The sequence below is a fragment of the Lottia gigantea genome, assembly GCF_000327385.1.
Source record: "Lottia gigantea unplaced genomic scaffold LOTGIsca_4, whole genome shotgun sequence".
Taxonomy (NCBI): Eukaryota; Metazoa; Mollusca; class Gastropoda; family Lottiidae; genus Lottia; species Lottia gigantea.
In genome coordinates, this window is record NW_008709379.1 from 523,375 (window position 1) to 535,665 (window position 12,291).

The window sequence follows — 12,291 nt, forward strand, 5'->3', positions numbered from 1 at the left end:
TCCCCTGTAAATAGTATTGGCGGTAAAAAATTAAGGACTGGCTTTTTTTTTTAATTCAAACTTTCAGGTACGTTAAGGGACATACTTCTTTAGATTTTGATGCATAGTTGTTACAAATCGCGTTATATATGAGGATAAACTTTTTAGAAATATAAGTAATTATTGTTGTATATTTTTGCAATTTATCGTTATTTTATTTTTTTTTTTTTTTGTTAATCAGGTATTTATCTCCACCCTTGTATTTACATTAAAATTTAATTTCCAAATTTTGCATCTTAGTTTCTGCAGTCTTCTTACCAGTTTTACTGCCATGGACTATAATACTAACTGGTTTTACCCTCCACGTCATCCAAACTATCACCCTAAAAGCAACACTCTCGCTTTTATGATCGTCAACCCAACTATCGACAATTTCGCCAGACCACCTCAATCGTGCTGACATCGTGCTTCAGAAATTTCAAATAAGGCAAGCAACAGTCAGCCCACACGTGGGTTTCTTTTCAAAATTCAAGGTCAAGACCGGTTTGTAAAACCAGCTCTTCGGAAATCTACAGTATTTTCGGCAATATCAATAAAAATTTGGCAAAAGACGTGGCATTTACACACTAATTATGCTTGCAGAAAAAATTAACTTGATTAAAGATGGGTTCCCTTTTTTTCATTTATGAAAATGAAACTGCTAATACTTACATGAACGGAAAGTACAAGTGTTCTCACGACTTGTGAAAATACCAGTTTGTCGCACATGTCCATAAATAATTCATAATTAGCTAAATTTGAACAGAATTACCACCAATGAGTGACCGATCAAGAAAGGTCAAAAGTCTTTTTTTGTTTATTCAGACTGTACATAGGCCAACATGGACGTTTATGATTGGTTAAAACTTGTAATTACATGTATATGCAATGAGAACATAATATGATTAAGAATACATGATAAGAAACACAAGTTAATCGAATAATTTGCTGAATTTGACACTAAAAAATAAGAAAACCCATCTTTAATATGTTGGCGAAACTCAAAATGCGTTGCGAACCCGTTTCCGACCACTCCATTGATGACCTGATTATGCCGAATGTGTAGCAGCTATTCTCAATATCAGACCGGAGATTATAGCGCGAAAATTATTGGATGGACCAACTCGGCACAGTATATCCTAACAGACTGAATATCCAGCATGATAATCAAATTATCCCATTCGTAGTAACAAATAATCACACTGCAACAAATGCACCCGTAATTGTTAAAAACCAATATAGGACCTTCAAGAAAAGTATCCCCACGTGAACACCAAGCAACTCGTGACCAACTATAAGCGAAACAAAAGATTAAGTAATCATTTAGTTCCTGACAGACTTGGTCCCCTTCAAGAAAATATTTGGGTATTAGTGACTCTCGAAAGCACCGGCATCAGAATTTTTCCTACCTTGAGAACATTTAGGAGAAGAGATCACATTAAATAATGGAACACAATCTTATGGCATAGGTCTACTACACACAAACGGAGTTTAGGGGCCTACCATAAAATTGTGTTCCGTTTTACAAGGACGGTATATAAATTTAGCTTCCTAAAAGGGAATTAAATAAACTAAATACTTTCTCCCGGTGTTCAAATCGGTAGGCCTACTGATATACTTTGAATAAATCATTCAAGATGTGTCTTCTTATTGTTCTTGTTCGTATCATGCTTATTGTAGGGTTAATTGATGTTTCTAATGAATAATTCAAGTATCCTTGATTTTGATCGGGGATGTAGAAAAGCATGGGGAATCAGAAGGAATGAAAGAGCTAAAAATAGATACTTTGTGTATTCAATGACCAAAATAGACTGTGATAATCTTGCCACATTTTCGTAATAGCCTAATATTTATTATCCAAACTGAAATTAAAAGACATAATTATAAGTTAGAAATAAAGTAATTAAAAACACTCTGTATTTAGGAAAAAAACAACGTCTTTTCCCCTATTTTTATAGGCCCACATTATAATAATTATAAGGTCGTCGCCCCTGTTCGTCGGTCCATTCGACCATAATTGGCTTGTGAACGCAATAGAGACAACAGTTTTTATCTGATTTTAATAAAATTTGATGTGATGATTTATATTAATGAGATCTTGGACAAGTTCGAGTTTTACAATCTTTCGATGAACTGTTTATGAGTTATTGCCCTTGACTTAAGACGAAACAGGTCAAAATTTGTTTGTGAACACAATAGAGACTACAGTTTTCAGCCAATTTAAATGAAATTTGGTGTAATGATGAGATCTTAGACAAGTTCGAATTTGACGACTTTTCGATTAACGGAATTTGAGTTATTGCCCTTGACTTGGTAAATACGCATTAACGCTTGTTAACGGAATAGAGGTGTAAGTTTATATCAGAATCTTGTGTGTTTAATGTGTTTCATTAAATCAACAATATCTTGCACAAATTAAATTTTTGGTAAAATGTGACCACCCTTGATATAATGAAAATGTATCAGGAAAGTGGGCGTATCTTGCTAGGCAACCACTTGTTGAATATAACCATTTGGTAGTCTTGACATCATTTGGCTGAAAAAATAGAGTTACCTCCCTAATAGAAAGTCTTTATTAAGGGACCGATTGATCGTTGGAATCCCTTCGTAATTAGCTAATTAGGTTATTACTGAGATGTTTCTTACTTTTCCCAATCATTTGAACACCTCTTTTTTCTATATTCAAATATATATAAAAATAATAATAAGGGAAGGCATCTTCAATACTTTAAAAGTTTCCAAATTCTTCATTACAACTGTGAAATGAATTTTCAACTATCTACCATGTAAATGGCACATACTGCCTAAATATGAGGATATGACAGATAAAGTTCCTCATGGCGAGTTCAACCTGCTTATTTGTAGGTTTGCCATGTATTTTCCTGTCAAAATTATGACAAGACACTTCGAAAAAAAAACCAAATAAATTTCTATGATTTTTTCAAATGTGTTTTAGTATGCAATTTTATGCCCAAAGAATGTGAGAAACTCATTTCACAAACATCACATTTATATGGTTTCTCTCCGGTATGTATTCTCATGTGAACTTTACGATGCGATGCAGTAATAAAAGATTTTCGACAAACATCACATTTGTAGGGTTTGTCTCCAGTATGAGATCTCATGTGAATGTTATGCTTTGATATCGTTATAAAACATTTTCCACAATCTTCACATAGATAAGGCTTTTCGTGTGTATGTGTTCTTATGTGAATCTTAAGTTTAGTAGACAGTGTAAAACACTTTTCACAAACATCACATTTGTAAGGTTTTTCTCCAGTATGCATTCTCATGTGAACTATAAGATTTCCTGGTGCACTAAAACTCTTGAAACAAACTTCACATTTGTGTGGTTTCTCTCCAGTATGTTTTCTCGCGTGAAGTTTATATTGACTTGATGTAGAAAAACATTTATCACACACATCACATTTGTAAGGTTTTTCTCCAGTGTGAATTCTGATGTGAACTTTAAAATCATACGCAGTAGTAAATTTCTTTTTACAAACATCACATTTGAATGGTTTTTCTTTCATATGTATTCTTTTATGATAGGTGTGACGTGACAGTTTTGAAAAACATTTTCCACAAACATCACATTCGTAGGGTTTCTCAGGCATATGTACTTTTATGTTATTACAAAGTGTTCTTGTCCTCTCAAAACCTATTCCACAAATACCACAATGGAAAGTTTTCTTGTCAATATGTTTTGTCATTTGAACTTTAGTATTCAAGGTTAAATCTTGGTCTGTATCACAAACAGTTTTCACTAATACAAACTGTGGTAAACCTAGCAGTCGTATCATTTCTCCGTAGCCCCTTACTGGTACAAGGAGAAGGCGATTTGGAAAGGTTTTTGTAGTGTTCATAGTGAATTGTTTTTTCTTCTCTTGGGATAAAAACCGGCAGTGACAAATACTACAGATTGACCTATGATTCTAGTCATTTTTATGAAGAAAATTAAACGTGGTCGTATTTTACAATATTGTACTTTAAATAAAAGTAATTACAGACGGAATCAAACAGACCTAACCATTACAGAGATATTGTATGAATCAAACAACCTCACCGGATGTAGCTCTTCAAAAATTTTTAATTAGAGGTAAAATCAGTTATCTGATGAAAACAAACCCAGTTTTCTTCAAGGAAAAGTAATATTGGTTCAGTATTTCGTGTAATTTTCGACTTTGCTCCGCAACTAGATAATTTTCGACTACAAAATGAAAGTCTCACAAGTTTTGAATTGTAGTTTTTCGTCCTGGTATCCAAATTTTAAAGACATCAGCATCCCGAGGTGAGATATTTTATGACATCATTCCACGATGAGTGCCATGACCATTTCAGTGATTCATTATCTGATATTTTTTGCGATGTAGTCCTGTCATCCTTCAATTTTGAATTGGAAATCATGTCTCCTATATTTCTTTATCTTCGTTTTCTTCAGAATATTATATTCACTACAAATGACTGAACTTGATCAGACAAGATTATTTGAACTTTGATTTCATCAAGTTACATTTTGTTGGCTTTTTTCTCTGACTAGCTTTGAATGAATTATGAATAAATGTAATGGCTGTATAATTTTTTGAAATTGTGATGTAGATTCTCTTGAAATATGACCATTCTGTTAGGTTACATACAAGGTAGCAAAATGAATCTAACAGTGGTAGCCTCTGTTTGATAATGCCAAAGGTTTATTGAAACTATTAGCTGGCGTCATAATGATGTAATTAAGTCTGTCTTGTGTTAATTAATAACAATATTAAGTATTATTAATAACTGATGCTATAAGTAGGCTATGTCAGACATGTACAAGAGTTCTTGGCTTATATCTTTGATCTTATCAACTCTTGTTCTATGTCATTCCTTTTCCCTTTTACTTTAAAATCAATGCATTATAAAATGAAATTATTTTTAGGTATTCAAAATAACTGATGGTAAAAGTAGTTCATCTCGACCTACTTTATAGTAATTTTTTGATTTCTTAACTAAACCAATAAAGTTTCTAAAAATTTGATATTTTTGTTTCAGTGTGTACATACCCTTACCTAAAGAATTTATAGAATATCTCAATTCTGAAGGTGTGGCACTACCTGACAGGTATGTTCTGAACAGATTAAAGTATACCAGTATATGTACATAACAGGGAATTAGAACTTATATTTTGAAATATTTAAATGATAGCCTGAAAGAAGCCTTTAAATAATTCCTAAAAATTATTTTAGTTTTGGAAATATGAATATGGGACTTTGTGATATTAACATACAAAAACTTAGGAAATTGATTTCCATTGCATAAATTGATTATGATTTTATATTATTTTAGTGCTATCTATGACAGTGGTGGGGCAGATTTTACTGGAGATGATGGCCAAGTAAGTTTATTTTAGTTTTCATACAAACTCTTATTGATTCACCCTGATTATGAAGTCAAATATTGTGGTGCTGACTTCAATACTTCATAAATAATCCAATAATTAAGTGTCATTATTTTTCTCTTGAGTCATATTCAGGTATTATAAAACATCTAATCAATAAATTATATATTCGAACTCAGGTAATCTAGGAGGGAAGCATGCTCTTTATAGCATATCACAGTACTTGTGCCAGTAAAATTACAGGTTTTTTTCTTACCCTACCACTAGTTTTGAAATCTGACATCAAGGTTTATTTTTATCACATATTTTTCAGGATTCATGGGGTGGTTATGATGCAGCAAAAGCAGAGGCAAGTATTAGATACTAGAGATTAGACCCCACAAAATTCTTCTGATCATAATTTAATAGTGAACCTAAATTGAGAAGAATGAAATTGCTTCCCAGATGTAAGAAAAATAAGATAATCTTCAAATAATATTTACAAACAGGCAGACCATGAGATATATAATTCTTGTCTTGTGTATATAAGAAATAGGCTTATGTCGGCAGAATATCATGAATTGTAGACATATTATCAGTCTGAGGAGAGGCAATTTTAGATAATTGTTTCCCTCTAACAAGAACATCTCAAAATGATTATGGTATTTCCGTTTAAAGGTCCCAGCTTTCCCTGAATTTGAAGCTCAAATCCAAGAAAACATTGATAAACTTGGTGGAAAAGTTTTTCCCAAATTAAACTGGAGCTCTCCTCAGGTATTTAATATTTAATTGACCTTATATTGTTTAATGTTTGAAATTCTTTACATATGTTGGAATTTGAATAAAAACATTTTTATTCAGTTTTTGAGAATGTTGCCTATAAAAGAAAAACAAGATCTACTAATCAGAACCACAAAACAAAACCTTCAATCCAAAATAACAGATTACCAATACATTCGTAGCGTTTAATGAACTTTCCATATGAGGAAGAATATCTATCAAGTGATTTCAGACGTCAATCTGTGTTTCTAGTATTTTGCATGCTATTTAACTATAATGGTATACACGTAATTTCACTGTTACAGCTTACTCTGGTAGTGCGTTGAGTTTTTCAGTAGCTAGTATGCTAAGGGTTAAGTTGTCATGTATTTGAATCAATTCCTACCATTACTCTCAAACAACAGAGAGGTCTTAATTGAATTTTTCCCTTTATTTCACAAAATTTTGAAATAAAAATTTCAATTGTGTATCATTTCTAAGATTTCCCTCCAAGAAATAGCACCTCAATAATTAAGGGAATTCTTTTGATTAAATTTTCAGGATGCTACATGGATATCATTTGATAAAACATTGAAATGTACCTGTCCCTGTGATCTTTATTTATTGTTAAAAAGTTCGGATTTTATAGCACATGATCTAACTGAACCGTAAGTTTCTGAATTTCTTACTTTCGATTCTATACTATTTTATAAAATGCAGGATCTAGATGGGATATACATCAACATCACAATAAATACTTGTAATTAAGGTTATTTGATATATCTATTGTCCCAATTAAAAGTATTATAACAGAACATGTTGTTACTCAGAGTTTCACGCTATGCGATCTTCAGACAGCTGATCTTTTATTTTATGACAGTGGAAGAAATGTTTCAATATTTCTATAGACCCAATTAGAATTATGGAAACATGTGTTCCATTTCTTTTGTTTTAGATTTATTCATTGTGAAGACTGTGGGAATCAAGAACCTATCCAATATGAACTGGTGTTAAGAAAATGGATGGATATACAAACTGGAATGGAATTTCGTTGTTTTGTTAGAGATAAAAATCTTATAGGTGAGTAACTTTTATTTTTGATGTGAACAAAAATTGCTCTGACTTGGAAAATGGTTCTGGTTGTTTTCTGATAAAAGCAATATCTTTGTGGGGAGTATCTGAAATCCAAAAGTATAGACCAATACCTTTATGAATTGGAAGTCAGTTTTCAAATGGTCAGCATCTTACTGAAGCTCCTGGTGTTGTTATTACACCAAATTTGGGAAACTAATTAAATACAAATATTATTTCACAGCTTTGATGTTACTGACAAGTCATGCTAGCATAATTTTTCTTACTTTATGAAAGATTTGAGCCTGCACCACCTAATCCCCTTGAAACAACAAACTAACTCCTCAGCCACTTTTTAGTGTTATTATTGGTTATATTTCAGCTATTAGCCAACGACATCACACACAATTCTACGAGTTTATAGGTAAAGATAGTAAAGATATAGTAACAGATATACAATCATTTTATAAAGAGAATATTCAAGGAAAATTTAAAGATGACAGCTGTAAGTTTTTATGTTTGTGTTTGAAAATCTTGTTAGATGGTGATGAGAACATAATTGTCTTTAAAACACTGGCCGAAGCATCTTAGTGTTTCATAAAAGAAATAACATATATTTAACAGAAATATGACCCTTACACTCTAACAAACACTCAAATGCCTTTTCAAATGAAGTAATCAGATGTTTCAAATTTCTATAACTCATGAGTTAAAAGTTTTTTGTAATGAATGATTGATTTGATGCTGTGAAATATACAAACTAGTTTTACTGTTTGATTCTTGATATTTCAGTTGTTTTTGATGTGTACAGACAGGACAAGGTAATTTTGTGTATATTTACTAGAGCTTTCAATACATATTATCTACTCATAAAGATTAAACGTACGTCAAATCTATACTTCAGAAGACAATTTCTGAACTTCAGAAGACAATTTCTGAACTTCAGAAGACAATTTCTGAACTTCAGAAGACAATTTCTGAACTTACAATTCATGAACAGTGATCCACCTTCTGTATATTCTTGTTTTACACTGCATGCTATTAGCCAAAAGTCAAAAAGAGCAATTGTTATTTGATCATTAATAATCATTTCTTTGATGGTGTTCATGAGATTGTGGTTTGTGTTCTAATCTTGGTTTGTCTGTGAACTGTAATCTAAGAAAGAGCACTTCTTATTGGTTTGATTAGCAGTGAAGTTTCTCAAAATATCTAATATCTTCTCAATTTTCTCAATATACCTCAAAGCGCCAAGTCCACGAGATTTTGGTACAACCTCCAGAATGGAGTTATTTCTAGGCATTCAGAGCATATCTTGTTTGTTACAGGGTAAAGTCATATTATTAGATTTCAATCCATTTGGTCATGTGACAGATTCTCAGCTATTTAAATGGAAAGAGTTAACCAGTGAGACAGTACCTGATAGTAGTGATGGTCCTACAGAACCAGACGTTAGTTTTTACACTTTAACTCTTTCTTTAATATACCGTCTTTTTGTTAGAGAGCCACAAATTATACGACCAAGCTGTAACTTTGTTGTTAGTTTTTACACCTTATGTATGTTCTCTTCTTGTGACCTCAGCCAATGCTTTTATAGGAGAATATCTTCTATAAAACCCAATACCTTAATTTTTCTTTGATTTACCAATTTTTTGATAGAACGTCATGGATTATAGTAAAATGCTTTGTGTATCAAGTCTTTCTTTGTTGGAATGTGGGAGTGCAACAATTTTTTTTTCCAATTTTTCACTGATCAAACAATAACATGAGCAAAAGCTTTTGAAGTGTAGTAAATAGTTATTTCATTAAGAGGATAAAACATGTCAAAATAGGCTAATGGTAGAAATAAAGGGCCTGTGATAAATAATTGGTACAAATCTTAAAGACATACTATTTATGCAACCAATCTCAAACCCCAAATTGATTCGTTTACAGCAACCAGCATTTCGCTATGTGAAATCTAAAGATTCTCTGCAACCCAATCCGTATGCTGGTTATGGTATGCCTGTAGACTTCCGTGATCTGGCCTCAGGTCATGATCCTGCTAAACTTATGGAATTTCTCTCCTTGGTGAGTATTTTCCCCCTTTTATGTCTCCTCTTGTCTCTTCATGGTGTGCTGATAATAGCACAATGACATCAGAAATAGTAAGATTATGCTCAATTGATGGCAACTATTATATGAGTTGCATCTGATCATTTAAATGGTAAGGACTTACCTGGTGTCATAAATATACCATGGAATCCCTGTATAATCTGATAAACCCATGAAAAAATGTAATTACTGAAAATTGCTTATATACATGTACATTCTTTATGGCCAAGTTTTATGTTCATTCTAAGAGGTAGTATTCCTTTAAATGCCAACATGTAGTCTAGAAATAGAAAGTTTATCTTGAATTTATTTCATTTCTGTCATTTTCATGTAGAATCCAGACAGTTTTCAAGACTACAACTATCACCCTGACGATGAAGATGATGATGGTGGTAACGTAGCAACGTAGATTTTACTCCCTGTTTATCTCTGCTGTTTTAGTTATACTCAGTTACTGACCAATGGAAATCTTGCACACAGATTCAAAATGGCTGCTGTTCCATGACTGTGCAGAAATTATCTGCAGAGACATTACACAAAAGTCTACAGTGTTCATTGAGACATTTAGCTTAAAGTTATGGAAATCTTGTACACAGATTCAAAATGGAGAATCTATTGTCTGTTAATGGATTACGATGAGATTTTTCTTAAACAGAACCAACTAATCACAAACGTACTCGTAAATCTTACAATTTCAAAATGGCTACTGTTTTGTGGTATGTATTTTGACAAAATAATGAGCTCAGTTGGTATCACAGATGATTACTGGTAATGACATTAATGATAGTAAATTTACATTTAGGTGCATGCTTGAACGGTAAAAACTTGGCAAACACTAATACAATATGCTGCTTATATCTATGACAGTGTGTGCTCAATTCTTGCTTTTTCCTTCTAGTCATACTGGCATCTCTGCCCAAACATTTTGCTTTGGGTTATAATCAAGATGGTTCACTGTTGTACAACCACCAAGCTCTGAGTTATGATCAAGAAGGTTCAGTGTTGTACTATTCTTGGTTGACAAAACATAAGGTACCACCTAGGTGTAGGTTGTAATCAAGATGGTTCACTGTTGTACTATTCTTGGTTGACAAATCATAAGGTACCACCTAGCTCTAGGTTGTAATCAAGATGGTTCACTGTTGTACTATTCTTGGTTGACAAAACATAAGGTACCACCTAGCTCTAGGTTGTAATCAAGATGGTTCACTGTTGTACAGCTACCTATCTGTGGGTTATATTCAAGATGTTCACTGTTGTACTATTCTTAGTTGATGAAAGCATAAAATACCACCTGGCTCTAGATGGTACTCAAGATGGTTGGACTGTTGTACAACTATCTAGCTCTGGGTTATAATCAAGATGGTTCACTGTTGTACTGTTCTTAGTTGATGAAAGCATAAAGTACCACCTGGCTCTAGATGGTACTCAAGATAGTTGGACTGTTGTACAATTATCTAGCTCTGGGTTATAATCAAGATGGTTCACTGTTGTACTGTTCTTGGATGATTAAAGCATCAAGTACTACCTAACTTTGGATTGTGTTGCCAATGTCTTGTGACATATCTTTGGATATATTTCCATTTTCTTCAATGGTTAAAATCAGGAATATCTTAATATTGTTTTTATATTACAAACATTAAAAATCAGAACCAAATGTATTTTTTAATATTTTTTACCAATATTTCATATTAAATTTTTAGTAATTTCCACTGAGCATTGTCAAATTTTATCATTAAAATCATATGACAAATATATATAGGCTACTGACAGCCAAATTTGTATAATTTATACAATTGGTGTTCTTGTTGATTTCACCGTAATATATTATCAAATAGAACCTCACTGTTTAGTGTAGAATAGCTCACACTAATTAATTTTCACATAATTAATAGACTTATCTATTGCTCTGTGACCTAGACCGGTGCTTTCATTGAGACGAGTCTCAGTACACCCTAACAGTTACCCCAAAGCAAAGACTTATTATCTCTAACAGCACTTATTTACAAATTCTCTCTGTGAAATATTGAGCCCAAAATTTGTTGTTCACACATATGGACACCGGAATTCTGAAAATACCATCTAACATATGCTGAATGCCAACTTATCCAAAGATAAATTTGTCTGTAATGAAGAAATGAGATTTTTGCACTTTGGTCAGCTGAAATAAATCATTATGACTTAAAGGGATACTGTTGCGTCTCTTTGGTGCCTGATAGAGCTTTTCAGACCACTTTTCAGATTTAAAATTTTCACAAAATTGCCTGCTAAGACTGTCATCATTTCCAGCATGTTAAAATATAGATGAATTATTCATTACCTAATAGACCTTATTCACAAGTTAGCCATGTTGAATCCAGAACAAGGTTCATAATTCAAAGCAAACACACGTAATTTTGTGTCACTGCATAAAATCACCAATCCCTTTAATTCAAAACTAATCATATTATACATCATTAAATTTGGAATTGATGAAGCTATTTGATGATGATTTCAGATGAATTTTACCATCATACATTATTGAGAAAGGCCAGTTTTAAGCCTATTTTCTCACTGTTGATCCAGTGTTTAGTGACATCACATAATTCATTCATTTATATGACGACACCATCTTATTAATGGATAAAGTAATGAAAAAATAAAAAAACGAGGCATGAACAAGGTCTATAGGGCTGTTGATTTTGCTATATTTGCCAGACATGTCCGTTTAAAATGAAAATAGGCAATACCCTAAAAAATCTGAAAAGTGACATGGATAGCTCTATCAGCTTAAAAATATTTAGACAGTTTATCACTTTAAGAATAAATCTGTTTTTTCTAAACCTCAAATCATGATTTTGTGAAAATATTTTTATATATTTTATAAACAAGTATACATTATTTTATATTTCAATTGATTTCCCAGTTTGATTTCTGTTATTTTAAATGTTTTCCACTTATTAGTATGTCGTAAATAAAGAAGTCCATGATTGTATTAGAGATACTGGGCATCCTTAGAT

The 12,291-nt window shown here is 32.2% G+C and overlaps 2 protein-coding genes across 2 annotated transcripts; one reads left to right on the plus strand and one right to left on the minus strand.

The window, feature by feature from the left end:
• Window positions 1-2,948: 2,948 nt before the first annotated feature.
• LOTGIDRAFT_177308 (hypothetical protein) lies at window positions 2,949-3,731 on the minus strand (the record flags this gene model as incomplete). The annotated part of the gene is made up of 1 exon (XM_009059609.1): window positions 2,949-3,731. One exon carries the CDS (start codon window positions 3,729-3,731, stop codon window positions 2,949-2,951), a length of 783 nt encoding a protein of 260 aa, XP_009057857.1.
• A 504-nt stretch (window positions 3,732-4,235) lies between these two features.
• On the plus strand, window positions 4,236-11,623 carry LOTGIDRAFT_228703 (hypothetical protein; the record flags this gene model as incomplete). Its single annotated transcript, XM_009059610.1, has 13 exons — window positions 4,236-4,309; window positions 5,047-5,115; window positions 5,341-5,389; window positions 6,050-6,145; window positions 6,692-6,798; window positions 7,086-7,210; window positions 7,584-7,706; window positions 7,994-8,022; window positions 8,527-8,649; window positions 9,134-9,268; window positions 9,627-9,684; window positions 10,191-10,324; window positions 10,539-11,623. The coding sequence occupies 13 exons, from the start codon at window positions 4,236-4,238 to the stop codon at window positions 10,647-10,649; spliced, it is 1,233 nt and encodes a 410-aa protein (XP_009057858.1). The 3' UTR covers window positions 10,650-11,623.
• Window positions 11,624-12,291: the final 668 nt, after the last annotated feature.